This window comes from Phacochoerus africanus, chromosome 4 (assembly GCF_016906955.1).
Source record: "Phacochoerus africanus isolate WHEZ1 chromosome 4, ROS_Pafr_v1, whole genome shotgun sequence".
NCBI lineage: Eukaryota > Metazoa > Chordata > Mammalia > Artiodactyla > Suidae > Phacochoerus > Phacochoerus africanus.
Genome location: NC_062547.1, coordinates 143,435,949 through 143,458,764, shown reverse-complemented (window position 1 = coordinate 143,458,764; position 22,816 = coordinate 143,435,949). Strand labels below are relative to the sequence as shown.

Below are 22,816 nucleotides of genomic sequence, written 5' to 3'. Positions count from 1 at the left end.
CCTGCGAGGGTTGGGGGGAGGAGCTGAGTGGGAGTCAAGGCTCCGGGAGAGGAGATGGGAAGGAGGCCCTTCCGACTCGTGGGGGGTGAGGGCTGCCCCTACCAGGAGTGAGCATAGGCGGTGCTGCAGAGAGAGAGAGTCTTTCAACCATGTATTGAGCACCTACTGTCTTCCAGAGCCTATGGTGGGTGATGAGGATGCTGTAGCAAGATACCATCCTTGCCACCATAGGTCTGCCCAACTGGTAGGGGATTGGTTTGTTCATTTCTTGAACTAATGAGCACCTACTGTGTGTCTGATGCTGGAAATGTAACGCCGTATTCAGTGATGAAAAGATATCTGTCCTTTATAATGTAATAGACCTCAATGTATCAGATCTCATTTAATCCTCCCAAGTAACTGAAGAAGCAGGATTATTTCCATTTCACAATATGAAACTATGTTCAGAGAGGCGAAGTCACTTGGCCAAGGTCACACAGCTAGGAAGTGGCGGAAGAAGGGTTCGAACCCCAACAATCTGACTCAAGAATGCAGGTGCCTGGAAACCCTGCAGAGGCTGATAGAGGACTGTGAAAGGGAAGGGAGAGGAGCCAGGCTGCGCGCTTCTTCGCTGTGGGAAGCCTCTGAACAGCTCCACCCGCACCGCCCAGCTCGCTTTCCCTCTTCTCCCAGATGTTTGCTTTGTGCCTTGGTGTTTTGTGCCCACGGTGGCTGGTGTGTAAGAGCACAGAGGTGAGGCTTGCGGCTCAGAGCTGACCTGGCCCCTGGGACAGTGCCGTGTGCCCTGTATGTTCCCTCCCTGGCCTTGGCGTTCAGCAGGAAGTGGACCCTGGTCCCCGAGCCGGGCTGGCAGCGAAGGCTCCAGGTGAACCCTCACCGTGGCCCTCCTTCCTCCCCAGTTGTTGACACAGACGGCGTTTTCCTTGCCCTTCTCTGGACTCTGGCCTCACGCCTCACTGTGCTCCCAGGCTGAGAGAATGAATCCCCGGCCCTGCCGAGGCGCCTGCTTCCCAGGGTCCCGGGTGCGCATGTCACTAGGTGGAGATGGGGACCCCCCTGCCAGGAAGGCAGCCAGTGCCTGGGGAAGGGCAGATAAGGCGCTAATGGCCTCAAAGGCTGCCGCCTGGGGACTCACGACTCCCAATAACCTTCCACCAGGACAAAGTTCAGGGCTGGTGGGAGCTGGGTGTGTGTGGGGGGGGGGGTGCAGAGGGCCGCCTCTCTGTCACTCCTGGCTGTTCTGGCTCTCACCCTGAAGCTGGGGAGGGCTGGGGTCCTTCTGTCCTTGGACCCTAGGCTCTCCCTTTCTCTTTCCCTCCTTGCCCTGCCCTGCAGGTTTGGCAGCCACAGGGAGTGTGAGTGAGTGTGTGTGTGTGTGTGTGTGTGTGTGTGTGTGTTTGGGGGCAGGGGACATAGTGACCACTTTCTAGCCTCAGTGACCTCTGTTGATTTCCCTTCCCCCATCCAGCCTTCTCCCTATGCACGTGAGAGGGATGCTTATTTCTCAAACCCCAGCTCTTCTGCCTACTACTTCTGTGACCTAAGGCAGTTGTTCTTTTGGGGCCTCAGTTTTATCCTCTGCACGAGGGGGAGCAGTGCGATCACATATAAGTAGCCCCTGTTTCAGAGGCTTGGAAGGATTCGGTGGCAAGTGGATGTCGATTTAGTAAAATCTCAGGGAGCAAGAGCAGGGCTGAGGATGAGCACGAGGGCAGCGCCGATGGGAGCGGTGATGAGAAGAGAATGTGGCCTTCTTTCTTCACTCCAAAGACCTAAGGTATCTCAGAGTTGTTCCCAGAAGGCTCTGGACCCTTGCTGCCTCCGCCCGACTGCCTGTGCGTTTCTCCTGGTCCCTCTTCCAGAATCACAGTTCCTAAGGGTGGGGCCAGATGATACTCTTTATAAAAAAGCCTGAATCCTCTTCGACTCTTGCTTTTCCTCTGGGCAACCCTCCCCCATCCCTATTTCCCCCAAATTCCTCCTTCCTCCCCAGGAAACCCCCCCCCCCATCCCTCTTTGGTTTTCTCGCCAGCTCAGAAGTTAGATACAATCCTTTCCTGACTCATGAGGGCGACAGGGGTGAGTGAGAGAATGTGTGTGAGGGGCGGGGTGAGGAATGTGTCACAGGCGTGCTAGGTTTGTGCTGCCTGGGGGGCCTGAGGGGGCCCCTGGTTGCGACCCAAGATGGGAAGGGAAGCCCGGTGGGCGCTGACGGTGGGCGCTGAATCGGTAGCTCTTAGAGCAGCTACAAATCACAGACAGCCTCCGGCCGCCAGACCGTGGACCTCTGGATTTGTAGCCAAAATTTGTGAGTGATCATTTTTCTTGGAAAAATTTGCAGCATACTTTCATAAAATTCTTAAGGAGGATATGACCCCAAAAGATTACAAATCCTTAATCTGGAGAGAGTGCACGGAGGCCAGCCATCCAGGCTTTATTGCTTTTCTTTGTCAGGTTTAGGGTCATTTCCAAGGAACCCCACCCCCGCAAGACTTGTGCTCGGAGTTGGTGCTCACGTGACCCCATGCTCTGTGTGCTGTGCTGTGGGGTGGGGTGGGGGGGCGGGGGTAGGGTGCCCAGAGGGTTAGGGTTAGGGTTAGGAGACACGTGTGTTTGGGCTGAGGCGTGATGGTCAGATGAGCCCAGGGCCAGGTCTGTGCAGATGGAGGCCAAGCGGCTGGAGGATGGATCCAAACAGCAGCAGATAAATCCCTCCTTCCTTTAAAGAGATGAAGATGGCAGCTGGGAACAAACGCACAGGAAGCTGATAAGAGCTCCTCCGGCAGTGGGAGCCGCGACCCAACCCGACCCAGGAGGGGCTGTGCATGTGTAAGGAAGCCGCATTCGGTGACCGCTGGCTGAGTCTGCTAGGCACCCAGACAGAGCAGGACTGCACTGGACCCCAGGGAGGTCTCAGTGAACTAGCGAAAATGGGCACAGGAACAAGCAGTGACCACGCAGTGAGTTCCAGGATAGGCCACGCCTGGGAGCTAAAATCGTCACAGTCATCCAGGAGCTATTGCTGAGCATCGGGAGTGGGTGGGCAGGGGGTCCAGGGCAAGGCCCTGAGGACAGAGGAGTAAACAAAGCAGAGTTTCTCTCCATCTCTGCTCACAGTCTCATAGCAAAGACCAACAATTCCCGAACTGTGTCCCCAGCAGCTACCTGACTGCCGTTGTGAGTGCTTGGAGGGAGCTGCTGTCCCCGTCCCTACTCTTCACTCTGCCGCCTTACATGTGTCACATGGGTACAACCTAACGACAGGGCCAAGTTAGAACCACTGTCAGCTCCTCAACAGCAGACTGCATCTGTATTGTCTGCCACTGTGTCCCACTGCCCAGGAGCGAGCCTGGGACATCGGAAGGGCCCGACGTTCACTGAAAGATAAACAAGCACCTGCAGTGTACCCAGCTCCATGAGGATGCATGGGTGGGGCTGGGGGTGAGTGTCGGGAGCCCGGTCCCCCCCCCCCCCGTCAGGGTGCTGGGAGAGGCAGAGAGCACAGGAATGGCTGCGCAGTCCGCCGTTGAACAACGCGGGCGGGTCCCAGGCCCTGGTGATTCATCGCCTCGGGACTGGGACACACAATTCGAGGCTGTGCGTTAGAGGGAGGAGAGGTCACTGTGGGAGGGCTTCCCGGGCCACCAGAGCCTGTCTTCGTGGGGCGGGTGTGGCCCGTGACAGGGTCTGGGGTGCGATTTCCAGGTGTGGGGCCGTCTTCCAGGAGCAGGTAGGGAGCTGGGGAGATGAGATGGAGCCTGAGCCTTTGTGAAAAGTGCTGGGCCAGAGACTTGGGGGTTGAATAGCAGGCCTGGCCAAAGTGGTGCTCAGAGCGGAGGAGGTGGGCTAGTGTGGGGATGGGGGTACCGCTTGTGGTGGGCTGGAGCATGTTGGCGGGGACAGGCAGGAAGAGGCAGCTGCGAGATCCCCTGGCCTAGTGCAGGTGGGGAGGGGGCCAGGGGCTCAGTTCCCCGAGAGCCCGAGCAGGGGTGCGGGCGGCGGGTGGGGAAAGGCTGCTGGTGTCATTGGCGGCTCTGTCCCAGTTAGACCTGCTGGGCTCCCACTTGCTACGGACAGGCCAGGGCAGCTCGCAGTGCCAATTCCAGGGCTAGGCAGCTCTGACCACAGTCCTGACCCCAGCCTTGACCTCTGCCTTGCTCTTCCCCAAACCTGCCAGTGGAGAGGGTGGGCGGAGGAGGCCGGGGAGCCGCGCGTGTGTGCAGAGCCATGCGTGCTTGGAAGGTCAGGGAGGCCCTGCACCTGCTCCTCAACCCGACCTGTTTTCAAGCCTTGACGGGTGCCCAGTTCAGGCTGGCCCATCCTGGGGATGGGGACCTTGGCACCAGGGGCGATGACTGTCGGAGGAGAGGGATTTGAGCGGTCCTGCCTCACGCGAGCAGCCACGGTGCATCTCAGACGGGAGAGGAACGTCATTCCTCCTCCCTCCAGCTGCTGTGAGTGGCCCTCAGTGGGGGCTGCGATGATCCTGCCAATGTGGGGGCGGGGGGTGCAGGCCTTACTTTCCACCTGCCGTGTCCGCCTGTCTCAGTATCAGGGTAATTAGCATGGGTGACTAAGGCGGGCCGCTGTGGGGAAGGAGATGTTGGGCAAAGCAGAGTGCGGGGGGGGGGGGGGGGGGGGGGGGGGGGGGCGGGAATCAGGGCGTTCCATGGGCGGGACGGCTCTAGGCCTGTTCCGGGCCCTACCGGCTCCTCCAGCTGGGGCAGACACTGCTGCTCCACCCAGCTCTGGGTTCTGGGTTCTAGAATCGGTGTTCCGTGCTGGGGCAGAGCTCTCTCTCGGGAGAGCAAGGTGCCCCTGGGAGCGGGGGCTGGGGGCTGGCTCTGGGGGCCCCCAGAGCCCCGGGCTCTCCTCCCCAGCAGACCCTCTGTTTCACTCTTCCCCCTTACAGCCTTCCTGACCCTGGAGCCTGCCCGGATGGGGCCCCCGAGGCACAGCCCAGGCCCGGGGGGGCACCGGCTGTTGCTGGCCCCCTTGCTGCTGGCCCTGCTGCTCCTGCTGGCTCCATCCCCCGGCCACGCCACTCGGGTGGTGTACAAGGTGCCGGAGGAGCAGCCGCCCAACACCCTCATCGGGAGCCTCGCGGCCGACTACGGCTTTCCAGATGTGGGCCACCTGTACAAACTAGAGGTAGGCGCCCCGTACCTGCGGGTGGATGGCAAGACGGGCGACATCTTCACCACCGAGACCTCTATCGACCGCGAGGGGCTCCGCGAGTGCCAGAACCAGCTCCCCGGGGAGCCGTGCATCCTGGAGTTTGAGGTGTCGATCACGGACCTCGTGCAGAACGGCAGCCCCCGGCTGCTGGAGGGCCAGATAGAGGTACAGGACATCAACGACAACACGCCCAACTTCGCCTCGCCGGTCCTCACGCTGCCCATCCCCGAGAACACCAACATCGGCTCCCTCTTCTCCATCCCGGTGGCTTCGGACCGGGATGCTGGCCCTAACGGCGTGGCATCCTACGAGCTGCAGGCCGGGCCCGAGGCCCAGGAGCTGTTTGGGCTGCAGGTGGCAGAGGACCAGGAGGGGAAGCAGCCACAGCTCATCGTGATGGGCAACCTGGACCGGGAGCGCTGGGACTCCTACGACCTGACCATCAAGGTGCAGGACGGTGGCAACCCGCCGCGTGCCAGCAGCGCCCTGCTGCGCGTCACCGTGCTCGACACCAATGACAACGCCCCCAAGTTCGAGCGGCCCTCCTACGAGGCCGAGCTGTCTGAGAACAGCCCCATAGGCCACTCGGTCGTCCAGGTGAGAGTCCCCTCCATCTAACTGTCAGGGTGATCCACCTTCAGACACGGGAGCCGCCCCACCTCACGAGACTGCCCTTCACTTAGGGGAGAAACGGCCAGGAGACCGCGGGGCGAGCGCTTCTCCGCAGACCCTGCCCAGCGAGACCCTCCGCGGGGCCATGGGTCCCTCACAGGTGCTTTTACTTCCCTCTCTCAAGCTACTTAGGGGACAGGGACACGTGGCACATGCACAGTAATCCCCCCACCCCTAAGGCAGACAAGCTGGAGAAAGCTCTGCGAAATGAACCCCCTCCCCAGTCATATGACAGCCGCCCCCCGCCCCCCCCAGCCAGGGGAGCTGGAACAAAGGCCCAAAAGTAGAATCTCTCCAGAGACGAGCGCATCCTCCCGACCCAGGGCCTCTGAGCCCAATGTGGCTTTCCTGAGGCGGCAGACACAGCCTTCCTCCGCCCACCTCTGAAAGTCAGATGAGATCATCTTAGCCAGGTGGGTCCTCAGAGTTCCAGAAAATGGTACACAGCTGTCTGTACCCTGGCCTCCTCCCCTAGGCATAGGGCGCCCATGGGTGTGGGGCGCTGGGCCCAGAGGGGGGTTGGTGGCCTGTGCTGAAGTTCTCAGCACCCCTTGCCATGGGAACTGCCCCAGGGGCTGGGCACCTGGTGGGGCCAGGGCCTGGGAGGGAGCAAAGAGAGCGTCCCTGCAGACAGGTGGGTGTATCTCCCGCTGTCATCTCGGCCTTGGCCTCCTGCCAGCCCCAGCTCCTTTCTCCTTGGCCACGGACTGAAGCTGTCTGCCCGGGGTGTGAGGGAGCCGAGGGGGCTCTGTCTGCCCTGCACACCATTTCCCATCCTGGGAAACCCTCCGTCCTGTGTCCTCAAACTGAAGCAGGGCCTGGGAGGAGTTTGGGCCTTTGTTTAGAGGCTGGTGGACTAGAGCCTAAAGAAGAGAGACTGAGAAAGAAAAGCGAGACAGACAGTCGGGGATGGCGAATAATAAGAGCCTAGGTGCCAACCCTGTTCTGAGTCCCTTATGTGTGTTATATCATTCGATCCCCACCGTATAAGGGCAGCATCACCCCATTTTACAGATGGGGAACTGAGTCCGCACAGAGTAGGCAACTTGCCTGATAGCACCCGTCTGATGTTTCACATTCCACGTTGGCCACGTCCATCAGTTTGGCTTCAGAGCCCGTGTGTGTAAGAGCTGGGAAATGGGATGAAGCAGGAGACTGGGGCAGAGACGGGGCTGCAGGTGGACAGAGCAGAAAAGAGAGGACGGGAGAGAACCAGCAGCGGGAAAGAGGCGGACAGAGACAAAGTGAGGTGGGAGGGGAGAGACGGAAGCCAAGAGTCAGAGACAAAGAGGTGAGATGGTGAAAGAGGCAGAGAAGGAGCAGGGCGACCACTATAGAGACAGGGAGACTGTGGGACCTATCACGCAAGGGTCGATGACAGAGGGGGCGCGGGGCTGGGGGCGAGGAGAGAGCATCCGAGACCAGGTCGTAGGGAGCCCTGCCCCCCTCCCCGTCTTCATTGTCCAAAAAATCCAGGTGGACAGGAAAGGAGACCAGCCATGGCTCGAGGGCCCAGCAGGTGCCGTGCGCGGCCGTGTGTCAGCACTGCCTGTCTGCACTGGGTGGACAGACAGAAGGCTGGATGTGCCTCAGGGAGCCCTTGCCACATGTCAGGCAGCGGTGGGCACTTTTACTTGCATCGGCCCATCTGACGCTCCCCACGGCCTTTGAAAGAAGGTCCTTTAGGGTCCCCATTTCACACATCTGCAGGCTGAGGCTTGAGGAGGTTCAATGATTGGCCCAAGGTTGTCAGGGCGTTGGGAAGTGGCGGAGCTGGGATTTGACCCGAGGACGCTTTGGCGTTGCTCCCTACAGACTCTACCAAGTTGCACCTAACCCGTCCTCCCCCCGCTCCCCACCCGCACTGTCGTCACATGCTGTCTGGCGGTGACCTCATGGCGACCCCCTGTTCCTCCCTGACCGGTGCTGCCTCACGGCCATGCCCACCTGGCTCCCACTGCCCAGCCCCGCCCGTGTTTGTACAGACTTGGGCCGGGTGCGCGTCGGCATCGGCCTCGGCCTCGGCCTGGGAGGGCGTGCCCGCTGCACAGGGACAGATAGTTCATTGTTTGATGCCGGGAGCCCAGCCTGCTGCCAGCAGGCTCTGTGGCCTGCACCAACCCCTCCCTCCCGGCCGCAGGCTCGGCCGGATTCCTCAGGCTGGTGCCGCGCCAGCGCCAGCCCCAGCCCCGGGAGGGGAAGCGAGAAGGAACAGGTTTCCCCAGTTTGACAGTAGTGGCCTGGCCTGGCGGCCTCTCCCTGACCCGCATCCCCACCTGGCTGCTTCTAAAACAGAAATTCGCCTCGCCGGTGCTCCAGGTGGGCATGTGGGTCTCCACGCATGTGCAAACACACACGTGCACACACACGTACCTTCTTACAGAATCGCACGTCTTGCACACCTGCCACGCAGACACACCGCCTCTGCTCGTCGGAACAGCGGAACAGTTAAACTGAGTGGAATTGCGGCCCTGGCTGCTAGTTGGAGCCTCGCCCCCCCCCCCACTCGGGTGGACTAGTGTAGGAATGGGAGGGAGTTTAACTGCCCTGTCCCGTCTCTGGCAGCTGCTGCTTGGAGCGCCGCTGAGGGTCTGTGGGCTGCGTCTGTGTTCTTCCGGGCACGAGCTCGGGATGCTCGGCCACAGGGTCCGAACGGGGGACCAGGCAGCATCCGCGTGGCTACTTTCCGAAAGGTCGCCGCGTTAGATGGGTCGCGCCTGCCGTGCGTGTTGCAAACGCCTCACCTCTGTCCCTTACCTGGCCATCCCCAAACTCACCCGGGCCTGTCTTCCTGGTTTCCCCTGCTCTGTAGGTGAAGGCCAATGACTCAGACCAAGGGGCCAACGCGGAGATTGACTACACGTTCCATCAGGCGCCCGAAGTGGTGAGGCGCCTGCTGCGACTGGACAGGAACACGGGCCTCATCACGGTACAGGGCCCGGTGGACCGCGAGGACCTGAGCACCCTGCGCTTCTCGGTGCTCGCCAAGGACCGCGGCACCAACCCCAAGAGCGCCCGGGCGCAGGTGGTGGTGACCGTGAAAGACATGAACGACAACGCCCCCAGCATCGAGATCCGCGGCATCGGGCTGGTGACCCACCAGGACGGGATGGCCAACATCTCCGAGGATGTGGCGGAGGAGACAGCCGTGGCCCTGGTGCAGGTGTCGGACCGAGATGAGGGAGAGAATGCCGCTGTCACCTGCGTGGTGGCGGGCGACGTGCCCTTCCAGCTCCGCCAGGCCAGCGAGACGGGAAGCGACAGCAAGAAGAAGTACTTCCTGCAGACGACCACCCCGCTCGACTACGAGAAGGTCCAGGACTACACCATCGAGATTGTGGCCGTGGACTCGGGCAACCCCCCCCTCTCGAGCACCAACTCCCTCAAGGTGCAGGTGGTGGACGTCAATGACAACGCCCCTGTCTTCACCCAGAGCGTCACCGAGGTCGCCTTCCCGGAAAACAACAAGCCGGGGGAAGTGGTGGCCGAGGTCACCGCCAGCGACGCGGACTCGGGCTCCAACGCCGAGCTGGTTTACTCTCTGGAGCCCGAGCCGGCCGCCAAGGGCCTCTTCACCATCTCCCCCGAGACCGGCGAGATCCGGGTGAGGACGTCGCTCGATCGGGAGCAGCGCGACAGCTACGAGTTGAAGGTGGTGGCGGCCGACCGCGGCAGCCCCAGCCTCCAGGGCACAGCCACCGTGCTCGTCAACGTGCTGGACTGCAACGACAATGACCCCAAGTTTATGCTGAGTGGCTACAACTTCTCGGTGATGGAGAACATGCCGGCGCTGAGTCCGGTGGGCATGGTGACCGTCATTGACGGGGACAAGGGGGAGAACGCCCGGGTGCAGCTCACGGTGGAGCAGGACAACGGCGACTTCGTCATCCAGAATGGCACGGGCACCATCCTGTCCAGTCTGAGCTTTGACCGGGAGCAGCAAAGCACCTACACCTTCCAGCTGAAGGCGGTGGACGGCGGCGTCCCCCCGCGCTCCGCGTACGTCGGCGTCACCATCAACGTGCTGGATGAGAACGACAACGCGCCCTTCATCACCGCCCCTTCCAACACCTCCCACCGGCTGCTGACCCCCCAGACCCGGCTGGGGGAGACGGTCAGCCAGGTGACGGCGGAGGACATTGACTCCGGTGTCAACGCTGAGCTGACCTACAGCATCGCCGGCGGCAACCCGTACGGCCTCTTCCAGATCGGGTCACATTCCGGGGCCATCACCCTGGAGAAGGAGATTGAGCGGCGCCACCACGGGCTGCACCGCTTAGTGGTGAAGGTCAGTGACCGAGGCAAGCCGCCGCGCTACGGCACAGCCCTGGTCCACCTCTACGTCAACGAGACCCTGGCCAACCGCACGCTGCTGGAGACCCTGCTGGGCCACAGCCTGGACACCCCGCTGGACATCGACATTGCCGGGGACCCAGAATACGAGCGCTCCAAGCAGCGCGGCAACATCCTCTTCGGCGTGGTGGCCGGCGTGGTGGCCGTGGCCCTGCTCATCGCCTTGGCCGTGCTCGTGCGCTACTGCCGGCAGCGGGAGGCCAAGAGTGGCTACCAGGCCGGCAAGAAGGAGACCAAGGACCTGTACGCGCCCAAGCCCAGCAGCAAGGTTTCCAAGGGCGGCAAAAGCAAGGGCAAGAAGAGCAAGTCTCCCAAGCCCGCGAAGCCCGTGGAGGACGAGGACGAGGCCGGCCTGCAGAAGTCCCTCAAGTTCAACCTGATGAGCGACGCGCCCGGGGACAGCCCCCGCATCCACCTGCCCCTCAACTACCCGCCAGGCAGCCCGGACCTGGGCCGCCACTACCGCTCCAACTCCCCGCTGCCCTCCATCCAGCTCCAGCCCCAGTCGCCCTCCGCCTCCAAGAAGCACCAGGTGGTGCAGGACCTGCCGCCGGCGAACACGTTCGTGGGCACCGGGGACACCACGTCCACGGGCTCTGAGCAGTACTCCGACTACAGCTACCGCACCAACCCCCCCAAATACCCCAGCAAGCAGGTAGGCCAGCCCCTGCGGCTCAGCGCCCCCCGGCCCCCACCCCACCCCTACCACGGGGCCATCTGGACGGAGGTGTGGGAGTGACGGGGCTGGGGTCTCAGGCCTGTCGCGCGCCCGCCGGCCCAGGTCAGTGGTGGGAGGCGCTGGGACCGGCAATGACCCTGCTGCCCCGGCCGGGCAGGGGTGTGCTGTGTGTCCCCTCCCTGCCCTCCCCTCTGGGAGAGGCCTGTGACTTGGCACATCCTGGGACCCGGGCCCAGCAGCTGGGTCCTGGCGGTGGGGGCTGATGGGCAGGTGAGCAGAGTGTTTGGAGGAAGCGGAGGGGGGAAGAGGGCAGTGAAGACGAAGGCAAAGCAGGGTCTCTGTCTGAGACCAGCCACGGGTGCTTCTCTAGAGGGAAACGCGGGGACCCGGGGTCCTGGTGGCAGCCGGGTGGGGACGCTGTCAGGGAAGGGGGCCTCCCCCCCTTGTGCCTTCTCTGTGTACTGTGTCTGCCTTTCCCCACCCCAGAGCCCTGGGAGTGGGCCCCGGTGCCCCCTCCCCAGTCCCCAACACTTACAGCTAATAAAGTTCTCTATTTTTGGAGTTTTGGTTTCTTATTTTCCTGGAACTGAGAGAAGGAGTGAGAGAGACTGGAAACAGCCCTTTGTCCTGAGGTCCCGTCTCGGGGTCACCATCCCTGCTCTTTGTCCCTCCCCACGGCCCAGGGCCGCCCCCCCTCCCCCCGCCCTCTCTAATGGACCCCTGCCCCCGTGACCATAGCCGTGACCATGGCCGTACCTGGCGTGCGCCCTCCTGAGCTGTCCAGCAGTGTGTGCCCTCAGCTCGCGTCTGTGACCCCTTCACCGGCAGACAGCCTGGTGAGCACTCGTGCCCTTTCTCTGCCGAGACCTGACCTCTGCCCACGTCGAGCCTCTCCCATCAGAGCCCAGACCAGAGCACTGGTGGGGGGGGGGGGCATGCGGCCTCAGGTGGAGGCAGAGACCCTCTTAATTACCCCAGGCACCCACCTCCCCTGGGGCCAGATCCTCCCAAGCCCCTTTCCCAGCCCCTCCACCCCACACCACTCAACACCCAGCCCCTAGCCTGCCCTGCCCCCCATCTCCCCCCACGTCACCCCCCGGGCTGTCGGGAGGGAGGGCCCGGGGAGAAGGGAAGGACTCCTCCGTGCTAGGGACTGACCCGCTCCGTGTCCCCACGCTCAGGCTGCTCCCTGCCCCCTGGGGCTGAGGCGTCCCATCCCTGCCTTCCTTCAGCTCCTTGCTCTGGCCGCCCTGAGCTGCTGGCTCTCCCTCCCTCCCCTCTCTCTCTCTCCATCTCTCACTTCTTGCTCTCCTGGGTCTGCCCTGTCTCTGGCTGTGCCTGAGGAGAAGACTAAAGTCTGGGCGAGGGGTTCAGGTCCTGGGGGAGCCTGAGGCCAGAGGCAACCCGTCTCCATGGTGACTGAAGAGGCTAGAGACGCTCCCAGGAGGTCCCAGGCGCCAGCTCGCTGCTCTGATTGTGTCCACAAACTCCCCGGCGCCCTGCGGGACCCTCCAAGTTAACGCTCCTGGGGGCTTTGGAGGGGTGGGGCGTGGGCAGGTGAAACTTGGCGTCATCTGGTTTCTTGGGGACAAATAGGCAGCTCTAGGGTGACCTCCGGCAGTCCCTGACCAACCCGTCTTTCTCTTTTGTTCCTTTCCTGCTGCCACCGCTTCCGTCTTCCTTTAGCTCCTTCACCACTCTTTCTATCCCAAGGTCTGAGGGACTGTCCCTCAGCTCCAGTCCATGGAGTCCCGTCCATGGAATCACACTGAACGTTTGAACCAAACCACAACACGGTACACAGGCTGACTCGCTGCTGTGAGCTCTGCACGGTACTAGACCCTGAGGGCAATGTGGTGGTGTTTCTGCAAGACATGCAAGGGACAAGATGAGGCGGTTGAGAATCTTGGGGTCCAGTGAGACGTGCCATATAGGAAAGCTTTTCCCAACTTGTTCTACCACATCTTCTGCCCCTGCTCACTTCCAATTTTTTTTTTTTCGCATCTTACCAGGTGCAGCTTACCATGCTAAGCACTATTGTGTGAATTAGCTCATTCAATGCCCATAACTCTCTGTGATGCAGGCCACTGTAATGCTTAATTTACAGACGTGAAAACTGGGTTGCAAGGGAGTCAAGTTCCAGCGCAAATCAGCAGGAATCCGGTGGACAGGGTCTCCTGTTGTCCACTAGGCTATAAAAGGGGTTCCACGACTTAGGTGTTTTTGGTGTTGTTTTTATGATTTTTATTTTTTCCGTTATAGGGTTCTGTCAATTTTCTCCTGTACAGCAAGGTGACCCAGTCACACATACACATGTGCATTCTTTTTCTCGCATCATCCTGCTCCATCATAAGTGACTGACTAGTTGAGTTCCCAGGGCTCTACAGCGGGGTCTCGTTGCTTAGCCATTCGTGACTTAGTCTTGGTAGGAGGTGCCCCATCACACTAGCCTACTAAAGGCTCTGCAAAGCCTGCCACAAAGGGGGACCTGTTAAACCTTGGATCACTCTGGGTTTTCCGGATTTATTGGACGACATGGTTTCCCCTCCTGTTGTCTGAGGTGCACAGAAGACAACCTGCGTGGGGTAGGGGGAGCTCCTGGGGGATGCAGTGAGCCAGCTCTTCAGGAAATGAGGAGCAGGCGTTGATGGGAGGAGGCTGAGCCATCCTAAGGCAGGAGGGAGTGGGACCACGTCGGAGGCAGGGAGGGGGCGGGAAGGGGAGTGTTCTGGCCGGAGTGGAGGGTGTAGGGGGAGCTGCGACAGGGACTAAAAGACTGGAGGGTGAGGACATAGGTGCCTTGCTACAAGTTCCTTACGAGGAAATGGGAGCCCCTGAAAGCCCATGAATTTCGGATGAACTGAGTTTTAGAAAGTTCACTGGAGTGGATGGTGGACTTAGAGGTGAAGGGACAGCCCTGAACCTCTGCCTCCTGGGCTACGATGGTGGCAGGGGGGCCGATGGATGGATGGATGGATGGATCGGGCTGAGCTGGAGAAAAGACCCACAGGACTCAAGGGATGACTGGGTGCAGGGTTGGGCGTGGGGAGTGAGAGGAGAGCTACCAGGACTCGCAGATAGATGGTCCTTCCGCGTCTGGGTGATGGGAACATGAGATCACTGCCCAGGCGGAGGCTGACTGGAGACAAAGAATGTGCGTTCAGACATGCTGAGTCCAGGGTTCCCTTCAGCACAAGCGACTGGGAACACCCAGCAAGTGTCTAGAACCTCTGGCCGGGGGTTTGAGGGAGATTTTGGATCTAGGCTTTTAAAGATTGGATAGTCATAGAATTCTAGGGAACATTTAGTGTTGGGTGTGGCCCAACCCTCCATCTGACGGAAAAGAATCAGGAAAAGGACCGAGGGTCATGCTGGGCAGGCAGGGCCGGAGACTCGGGTTACCAGGAACAGGTTCTGCCGGAGAGGGGGCTGCCGGCTATTGTCTTAAAAGAAAACCGGAGGAGTTTTCTCGTGGCACGGCGGGTTAAGGATCCGGCATTGTCACTTCAGTGGCTCGGGTCACTGCTGTGGCACAGGTTCGATCCCTGGCCTGGGATCTTCCACAGGCCACGGGTACGGCCAAAAGGAAAGAAAAACTGGAAAGCAAGTCACTCCACGGCCAGACAGCCCTAACGCCTCCCAGACCCTCCTGGAGCCGGTTTGCTGGCTCGCTGGCTCGCTGGCCCGTGGACGTGCTCTCTGCCACCCTCCCGGCCTTCAAATGTCAGGTCGGCTTTGGGGCTCCATCATCACGAGACACGGGTGTTTTGGGTCACAACATGGATCCCAGGAAGGGTTGCCTGTTCCCGCAGGTGGGGTGGGAGCCCAGGCAGGGAGGCTGCTCTGGAGTTCCCTGTCCTGACAGCCTCTCCCACCCCAGCTGCCTTGTCACGGTCACCCTCCCCTGGCCACTCGATAACCGACCCACAGTTTTAGATGAAAGACAAAGCACCACGAAGTCTCAGAGGATTAGAGGGAGCCTGGGCCTGGCCACCCCCACCCCTGCCCTCCAGGGACCCTGGGTCTGCACCCGCCACAGCGCCGCATTTCTGGTTGGCAGGAGAACCAGGGGCGGTCCCAGGTGTGTGTTCAGGCGATTGCTGGTTGTGCCAAGTGCCAAGCCGAGGTTGCCAGGCTCTTGGGATGATGGTTAACCCAGGGCAAGCAGAAAGGGCTGCTTGCTGGGAGCAGGCTGTCCCTGTCCTGCTCCCCTACCTCAGCCCCCACCCCCTCTAAACTGCCACGTCCCTGCTCCTGCAAGCCGGCAACCCCCGCCCACGAGCTCCTTCCTGTTCCCTAGAAGGAGGCTCCATCTGAAAGCAGCCTTCCGGAATCCTGATGGATGCCAGCGCCTCCCCCATGCCCAGGTCCTCCTGGGCCCTGCCCTCTCCAGCTAATACGATTTCCGGGTCTGGAGGGCTGGGGGGGGGTCTCTCGTTCTGCTTCCCCTTCCGCCAAGGTGCCCGGGGTTGTTCTCAGGCTCCCTTTCTTCCTCCGCTCCCAGGCTTCCCCTTTCCCAGGCCTCTCTGGAGGGGCACCTGGTGGGGACAGAGGGGCCGAGGGGGTGGGGACCGGCCTGGTGTCCTGAGGCTCCTACAGCGGTAGAGCCCAGGGCTGAGGCACAGGATCAGGAAGAGGTCAGCGTGTCACTGGGACGGAGGCAGTGGGAGGTCGCAGAGCAGTGAGTCCGCCGAGGAGCTGGAGTCTGGACATTAGGGAAGCATCCTGGTATTGGTGAGCTGTTTCGGCATCAGGAGTCTGTTCTGCTTTTAGGGAGCTGTTCTAGAAACCGGAGGCTTGTTGGTGTGTAGGGGCTATGCTGGACTTAGGGGAGTTGGGGTGGCTGTCGGGAATTAAAGAGAGGCTGTGCCAGTGCTGGGAAGCTGTGCTCTAACAAGCAGTTGCACTGGGTTAAGCCACCGCAACACGGGCCTGCGCTGCGCTGCGCCATGGGGTGTGTGGCCCTGGCTGTACTGGGAGCTGTCTTGGTATTAGGGGGCGGTCCTCTCTTAAGGTCGGCGCTTTCTGGGGGGCTCTGCTGAGCTGGGGGGCTGGGCCTCTTCCTGGTTGCTGCTCAGGCCTGGAGGGCTGGAAGCTCTGGGGGTGGCCTGGCTGGGACTGCAGCCTGCGTGGTGGTGGGCACTGGAGGGCAGGCTGGCTGGCCAGCAGTGACACTCCCTCTCTCTGCAGTTACCTCACCGTCGCGTCACCTTCTCCGCCACCAGCCAGGCCCAGGAGCTCCAGGACCCGTCCCAGCACAGTTACTACGATAGCGGCCTGGAGGAGTCTGAGACGCCGTCCAGCAAGTCATCCTCGGGGCCCCGACTCGGGCCCCTGGCTCTGCCCGAGGATCACTACGAGCGCACCACCCCCGACGGCAGCATAGGAGAGATGGAGCACCCCGAGAACGGTGAGGGCACCCCGGGAACGAGGAGGGCACCCCGGGAACGAGGAGGAGCCTGCGCATGGGGACGAGACCTCAGAAACGGCCTCGGCCTATCCAGCTCTTGTGCGTTCGGCGGGCATCGCCGTGCTGAGGGCTTCCGAGCATGTGCTCACTTAACCTTCACGACCAGGCTCTGCTCTGAGAACTTGGCTGCGCCCCCTTTACAGTGGAGGCGACTGGGGCTCAGGGAGGTTGAATCGCTCACCCAGAGTCATACACAGGAGGGACAGAGCTGGGAGGGATTTGAACCCAGGCCTCTCTGATCGCCAAGGCTTTGCATTCAGCCCAACTTCAGGCTGCTCCCTGGGAACAGGGACCTTGAGAGTGGGGGCCAGAGGGCTCCGGTAGTGGTGAGGGGACCTCGAGGTAACGGGGGTCAGAGGGCCGTGAGGAAAGGGAGGAGGAGGGAGGTCTGGCTGGGGAGAGGGAGCGGGCGGCCTGCGGGGGGGAAAGCTTGGGGGGGCGGGGGGGGGCTGGGAGGGTGATGGCAGAAGCGGGTCTCGGCCGGAGCAGAGGTGGGGTGGGAATGGACGGTGGGGCGTGTTATCGGAATGTGCGTGTGTGTGCATGTGTGCGTGTGCGTGTGCGTGTGTGAAGGCATCCACGGCGACCCGTGCCCGGGAGCTGAATAAGCTCCCCCTTGGGAGAGAGAGAGACTCTCCAGCTTGGAGCTGTCCCAGGTCTCACCCCCTCCCTCAGTCCACACGCCCCCAACTCCCCCAAAGATGGAACGTCCTGAGCCCACCTCGGGTAGAGGGCCCATGCCCAACGGACCGCCCAGGCCCAGGTCTCGGGGCGCCCTCAGCCCCACCCCGCCCCTCCCCGCGCGATCTCACGTCCATCTCGTCCTTTTTATGCCCGCGCAGAGCCAGCTGGCCGGAGCAGGCCCTGAGGCGGACTGCCAGGTATGTGGGAGCTGCTCTGGGGTCTGGGGTCTGTGGGACTCAGCCCAGCACCCAGCCCCGGCCACCCCGTGCCCGTGATCTGCTCCGTGCCACGTTGGGTCCCCCACTGTGCCCTGAGCTGAAGAGCCGGGGCGCTGTGAGGGTTAACGACAGAGCTGCCCGTCCTCACCTTGCGCTGGCAGGAGGCCAAGCCAGGATGGATGGTGCCAGGGGAGTCCCTGCCCGAGGTGGTGCCGCTCAGTCATGTCCCTGGGGGGGGGTCACCGCCTGGTACTGTCCCCAAGTGAGGGCGGGACAGGGGCAACTGTGACAGGAAGTGCTCCTGGCCCAGCCGTTCCCATGGAGACCCCTGCTGCCCAGCAACCACACCGGCTACTGCTGATGCCAGGCGGCCAGCTCCTGTTCCCGTGGGCGTTCTGGGCAGCGAGCTGGGGCAAGGCCAGGGGTGGTGGTTGGTTTAGGGGCGAGCGTGAGGGGGGGAGGGGCTGCATGAGCGTGCTTGTGGGTACGCGAGTGTGTGCTTTCTGGCTTTGTAGCAGGGCCTCGCTGGGCTGGGGTTGGGGGGCTGGGGTCCTGGGACAGCTGGGGGCCTGGGGAGGCTTGAGGGAGATCAGGAGAGCAGTATGTGCCCGCCTCGTCTGAGGCTAGAGATGCCTGGTATGAATTTGTGTGTTCACACCTGTCTGAAGGTAGATTTTGTGTGTGTGTGTGTGTGTGTGTGTGTGTGTGATTAAGAGAGAGACCATGGAGTTCCCGTCGTGGCGCAGTGGTTAACGAATCCGACTAAGAACCAGGAGGTTGCAGGTTCGATCCCTGCCCTTGTTCAGTGGGTTAACGATCCGGCGTTGCCGTGAGCTGTGGTGTAGGTTGTAGACGCGGCTCGGATCCTGCATTGCTGTGGCTCTGGCGTAGGCTGGCAGCTACAGCTCTGATTAGACCCCTCGCCTGGGAACCTCCATATGCCATGGGAGCAGCCCAAGAAATGGCAAAAAGACCAAAAAAAAAAAAAAAGAGAGAGACCGTGTCTTTGACGAGGACGGGGGTGTACTCGCCGCTGAGGGTAGGCGTGCACGTCTCGGCCTGTCTGGAGGTAGACGGTCAAGCGCACGGACGAGGTGTGTGCTCGTGTACCTGTCTGAGGGCAGATACGGTGGGTGCATGAGGGGAGAGCTGGAGGGTGGCTGATGATGGAGGGAACGTGTCTAAGGATAGACTGTGTGCGTGTGGAGTGTGCGTGTTTACGCGTGTGTGAAAGAGCACAGCGGGGGATGGCGGGAGGGTGTGTGTGCCTGTGCCTGTGCCTGTGCTGGGGCGGGGTGTTGGGGGGGAAGGCAGGGCCGTGCCCCCCCTTCGGAGGCCGCATGGAGGGGCCGGTGGGCGTCCACGGAGCAGAGCCTGACGAGCGCCCTCCCGCGGCCCCCGCAGACCTGCGCCCTCTGCCCGACGTCGCCATGACGGGCACATGTACCCGGGAATGCAGCGAGTTTGGCCACTCCGACACCTGCTGGATGCCCGGCCAGTCGTCTCCCAGCCGCCGGACCAAGAGCAGCGCCCTCAAACTCTCCACCTTCGTGCCTTACCAGGACCGGGGAGGGCAGGAGCCTGCGGGCGCCGGCAGCCCCAGCCCCCCGGAAGACCGGAACACCAAAACGGCCCCCGTGCGCCTCCTGCCCTCCTACAGTGCCTTCTCCCACAGTAGCCATGACTCCTGCAAGGACTCGGCCACCTTGGAGGAGATCCCCCTGACCCAGACCTCGGACTTCCCACCCGCAGCCACACCGGCATCCGCCCAGACGGCCAAGCGCGAGATCTACCTGTGAGCCCCCCTCTGGCCGGCCGGCCACCCCTCCCCAGCCGCCGGCCAGCTCCACTCCTGACCCCTCCAGCGTGGACTTCCTGGGCCAGGGCTCCGGGGGCGGCGGGGGGGTGCTGGCCTCACGAGCACGCTGGCCCTTCCCCCAGGCAGGGTCCAGGTCCCCTCCCCTCACTTCATCCCCCAGACCCTAGGGAGCCCCCTCTTCCCCTTATGGGGCTCCCCCCAGCTGACGCCCGACAGGGCTCCGCTACCCTGACCAGGCTCCCTCCTCTCGACTTCCGGGGAGCACCCCCTCACTTTGGGCAGATGGTGGAGTCAGGGGTGGGCAGCCCACTTTTAACTCGTTGTCTCCCGCGTGGCCGACCAGGGCGGGGCTCGGACGCCCCCATTCCAGCCCTGCAGCAGGGCTGAACTGGGGAGCCCCCCTGGGAACTCCCAGAGGAAACTCTTGACCGCCAGGGGCTCCCTGAAGGGCTGTTGTTACCAAAGGTGGGGTGGGGATGGGGGTGGGAGTGGGCGGAGGCCTTGTCTTCCTGCACTGCTCCTGGGCCGCCCACCCGCCTGCCACGCGCCCGCAGGCGCCTGGTCCCCTGGGGCCCCCTCCCTGCGGCTCATGCAGTGTCTGTACATAAGGACCTTGGAATGATGTCCCCATTTCTGCCTGATTTGCAACTTTTCTTGTTGATGTTGTGTTGTCTTGGGGGACCCCTCTGGGGGGGACCTGCCCTGTGCCCCCTCCTCCCTGCCGCAGTGCCCCCACCCCAGGCCTCTATCGTTCAATGTTGTAAATACCCCTGGGGCCGCGGCGGGAGGGGGTGCAGGCCAGGGAGACAAAGGGTGGGTGGGGGTGGGGATGGGGGAACATTCGCCTATCAGCAGAGCTGGGCTTTTATTTAATTTTTTTTAAGAAATCAAATCTCTATTTTTTTGGAACTGTTGCGCTGTGCCCTGGGGGGGGGGAATCCCCGCTCCAGATGAGCATCACAGAGGGGCCCTGAGGCTGTGGGGGCAGCTGGACAGGGCTGGGATGACTGTGCCTCCGGCCTGGTTGGGTGAGTTGGGAGCAGGAAGGTCTGCTCAGGCGGTGGCGGGTTGCTGCCCCCCGCCCCCTCCCTGCCCCCCACCCCCCAGCCCCTGCCATGACTGACCCGTCAGCCTGTAAAACCACCATTGCCTTGATCTCAGGGGGTGGGAAGGGCTGCCTCAGGGCACCCTGGGCTCCGGGCCCCCTTCTTCCAGTTGGGCTTCCCTTTGCCAGGGTCAGGGGTCCCTGGGGGAGGGGGTGGGGAGACTGGGGGAGCAGAGAAGCCCAGTCAGCCATGACGAGGTGGGATTCTTTCCTTCACCTCAGGGGGCCAGGGTGTGAGGGGCACCCTGCTGAGCCCCCATCTCCCACTGTGGCCATCTCAAAGCCTCAGTCCCCTTTCCTTCCAGAAACCCCCACTGCCTTGGCCCATACCTCTCCAGCTCCCCAAGGGCCCAGGCTGGGAGGCTGGAGACTCAGGGTATGGCCCTTGCTCGACTTCGTCTAAGCTTGGGGGGCGGCCCAAGGGCAGGAGGGGTGGGTACAGGCTGCTGGGTCGTCTGGTGCCTTTGGAGCTGTGCTGCTGGGGTCTCGACACCCGTAACCCCAGAGACACCCCCCCCCCGGAAGCCAGGGTGCTGAGGAAGCCCCTTAGTCACCGCTCCTTGGCCCTGACTTGGCTTTGGGTAACAGTGCCGGGAAGGAGAGCTTTGTTCGGCTGGTGCCCCAGCGCACACCGCCCTTCTCTGGAGGGCAGGGGCTAGAGCAGGCTGGGGTGGCAGCAACCAGGTCTAGGGATTGGCCAAAGGCTCCTTTCCCTGGGGGAGGCCCAGGAAGTGGGCTGGGGCTTGTTAAAGAGACAGCCCCTTCCCCCTGCACAAACGGGGCAGGTGCAATAGTGGCGGAGTTTGTCACAGGCGGTGCCCAGCTAGTGAGTCAGTGGACTCAAGGGCTGTCCTGGGTCCTAGAGGTCAGGATGCTGGCAAAAAGATGGGAGAGGCCCAGGTGCTTGGCGGGGAGGTTCGTCTGCACAGGCGGCCTTCCTGGGGTCAGTGTTCTCCCCCGAAGGCCCTGTTGGCCTGGGCGCCCCGCCCTGGTCTTGGAGCCCCGTGAGCACGGGGTGGCAGGGGTGGCAGGGGAGTCAGGACAGAGGAGCATTTTGCACAATGGAGAAGCCAGAAGGAAGGGGGTGGCCAGGTGGCCGGGAGGGTTGAGAAGCACAGAGGAGGAGCCCTGCCCGCAGGCAAAGGCAGAGCCCTAGCCCCCTGGTTGGGGTCAGGGTGCCGAGTCTGTCACCACCTGGGCACTCGAGAGGTGAAACCAAAGGTGGGCAGGGGATGGGTGACAGTACTGGGGACCATCCCCGTTGGTCCTAGGTTTGTGAAGCCCTTCCCCGATGCCTTGTGTCGCGTACAGTTTTATGTACAAATGGGCGACATTTGGCCAGAGGAGACCCCGCTCAAACCCAGCCTGACCCAGTCAGAGTCTTCCTAGAGGGGACCTAGTCGGTCCCCAACTCCTACTTCGGAGCGTGTCTCTTGGTAGGGGGAGGGTCTACGGGGACTGACTTCTCTCCTAGGGTCCCTGAAGCCTGTCTCACACAGCCGGAGGGGGCTCGGACCTCCCTCGCTCTGGGGGCTCCCTGGGCCCTCTCTCTCCCCTTGGGAATCTCTGGGGGTCGTGTCCTCCCGCTGGGGACCGTGGGAGCGCGGCCCCCTTCTAGCCAGGCTCTCTGCGAGCCTGTTCTCCTCCCCAGCTGCTGGGAGGCCCTGAGGCCTGCGGGTCTTGGGCCCGCTCCCTTCCCAGGGCAGGGCGCGGCTCGGAAGGAAGCCCCTCTGGGAGGAGCTGTTTCGGGCCCTCCCCGCGCCTCTCCTGCGGCCTCTGGCCGACCTGCAGCATCTGGGCTGAGACTGGGCAGCTCGGAGTGGTCTCTTCTCCTCGGGCCCCGGGGAGCCTCTCTCCTGAGGGCCCGGCCTCTGGAGCCATTTCTTCCCTGGGTGGGGGCGGTCTCCGGCTGTTGGGTTGGCTCGTGTTGGCCAAGAGAAAGTCTCTTAGGGGGCGTCTCCACGTGGGACTTCTCTGGGAGGGGGGACTGTGTCTCGCCCATGGGGTTCCCGGGCCGCGTGTCTGCCCGTGGGGACGGGGAGACTGTGTCTCCTCGGGTTATCGGAGTGGGGAGGGGGGCCGTGTCTCTCTCGTGTGTTGGGGGGGGTGGGCGTCGGGGAGGGGGGTTGGGGGCGCCTCGGGTGCCCACACTGGGGTCGTGTTTCTCTTGGTTCGTGCCACTTCCCATCGCCTCGCTCCTCCTGGGAAGGGCCCCCGCCCCGCCCTCACTGCACCCGGTCCCCGGCGCTGCGAGCACAATCCCGTTGATTTGTAATGATTTCTGTCTCTCTGTCTTTCTCTTTCTCTGCCCACCCCCGCCCCCGCCGCGAGCATGCGCAGGCACCGCCCCTACCCCTCCGGTTCGGTTCGTTTCCGGTTTGTTTGCTGAGCTGTCAATGAAAGGCCCGTGTAATTATTCCCGAGCTTTACAATAAAAGTGTGAAAACCGGACCCCACTTGGCTTCTTCCCAACCCTGGGGTCTGCGTCCTGGGGAAAGTGGGGGCTAAGCCTGGGGTAGAGACCTTGGAGAGGGCCTGGGGGAGCGGACGGCAGAAGAGGGGTCGAGACCCACGCTAGGATTCATCAATCGGTGCCACGAAAGGATAGGGGACAAGACGTCATAGGCTGAGGACCGAC

The 22,816-nt window shown here is 62.4% G+C and overlaps 1 protein-coding gene across 4 annotated transcripts in view; it reads left to right on the top strand.

The window, feature by feature from the left end:
- PCDH1 (protocadherin 1) overlaps nt 1-22,267 on the top strand; it is a 28,747-nt gene extending 6,480 nt beyond the window's left edge. Inside the window, exons 2-6 of one of the 4 annotated variants that reach the window (XM_047778906.1) lie at nt 4,913-5,775; nt 8,663-10,858; nt 16,073-16,292; nt 17,195-17,233; nt 18,659-18,719. In XM_047778906.1, the coding sequence (XP_047634862.1) occupies nt 4,913-5,775; nt 8,663-10,858; nt 16,073-16,292; nt 17,195-17,220 (3,305 nt within the window). In that variant the 3' untranslated portion in view covers nt 17,221-17,233; nt 18,659-18,719. Of the gene's footprint in view, nt 1-3,692; nt 3,731-4,912; nt 5,776-8,662; nt 10,859-16,072; nt 16,293-17,194; nt 17,234-18,658 lie in introns of those variants that run through there. The other 3 variants (XM_047778904.1, XM_047778903.1, XM_047778905.1) reach the window with 3 other exon arrangements.
- The last annotated feature ends 549 nt before the right edge of the window (nt 22,268-22,816 follow it).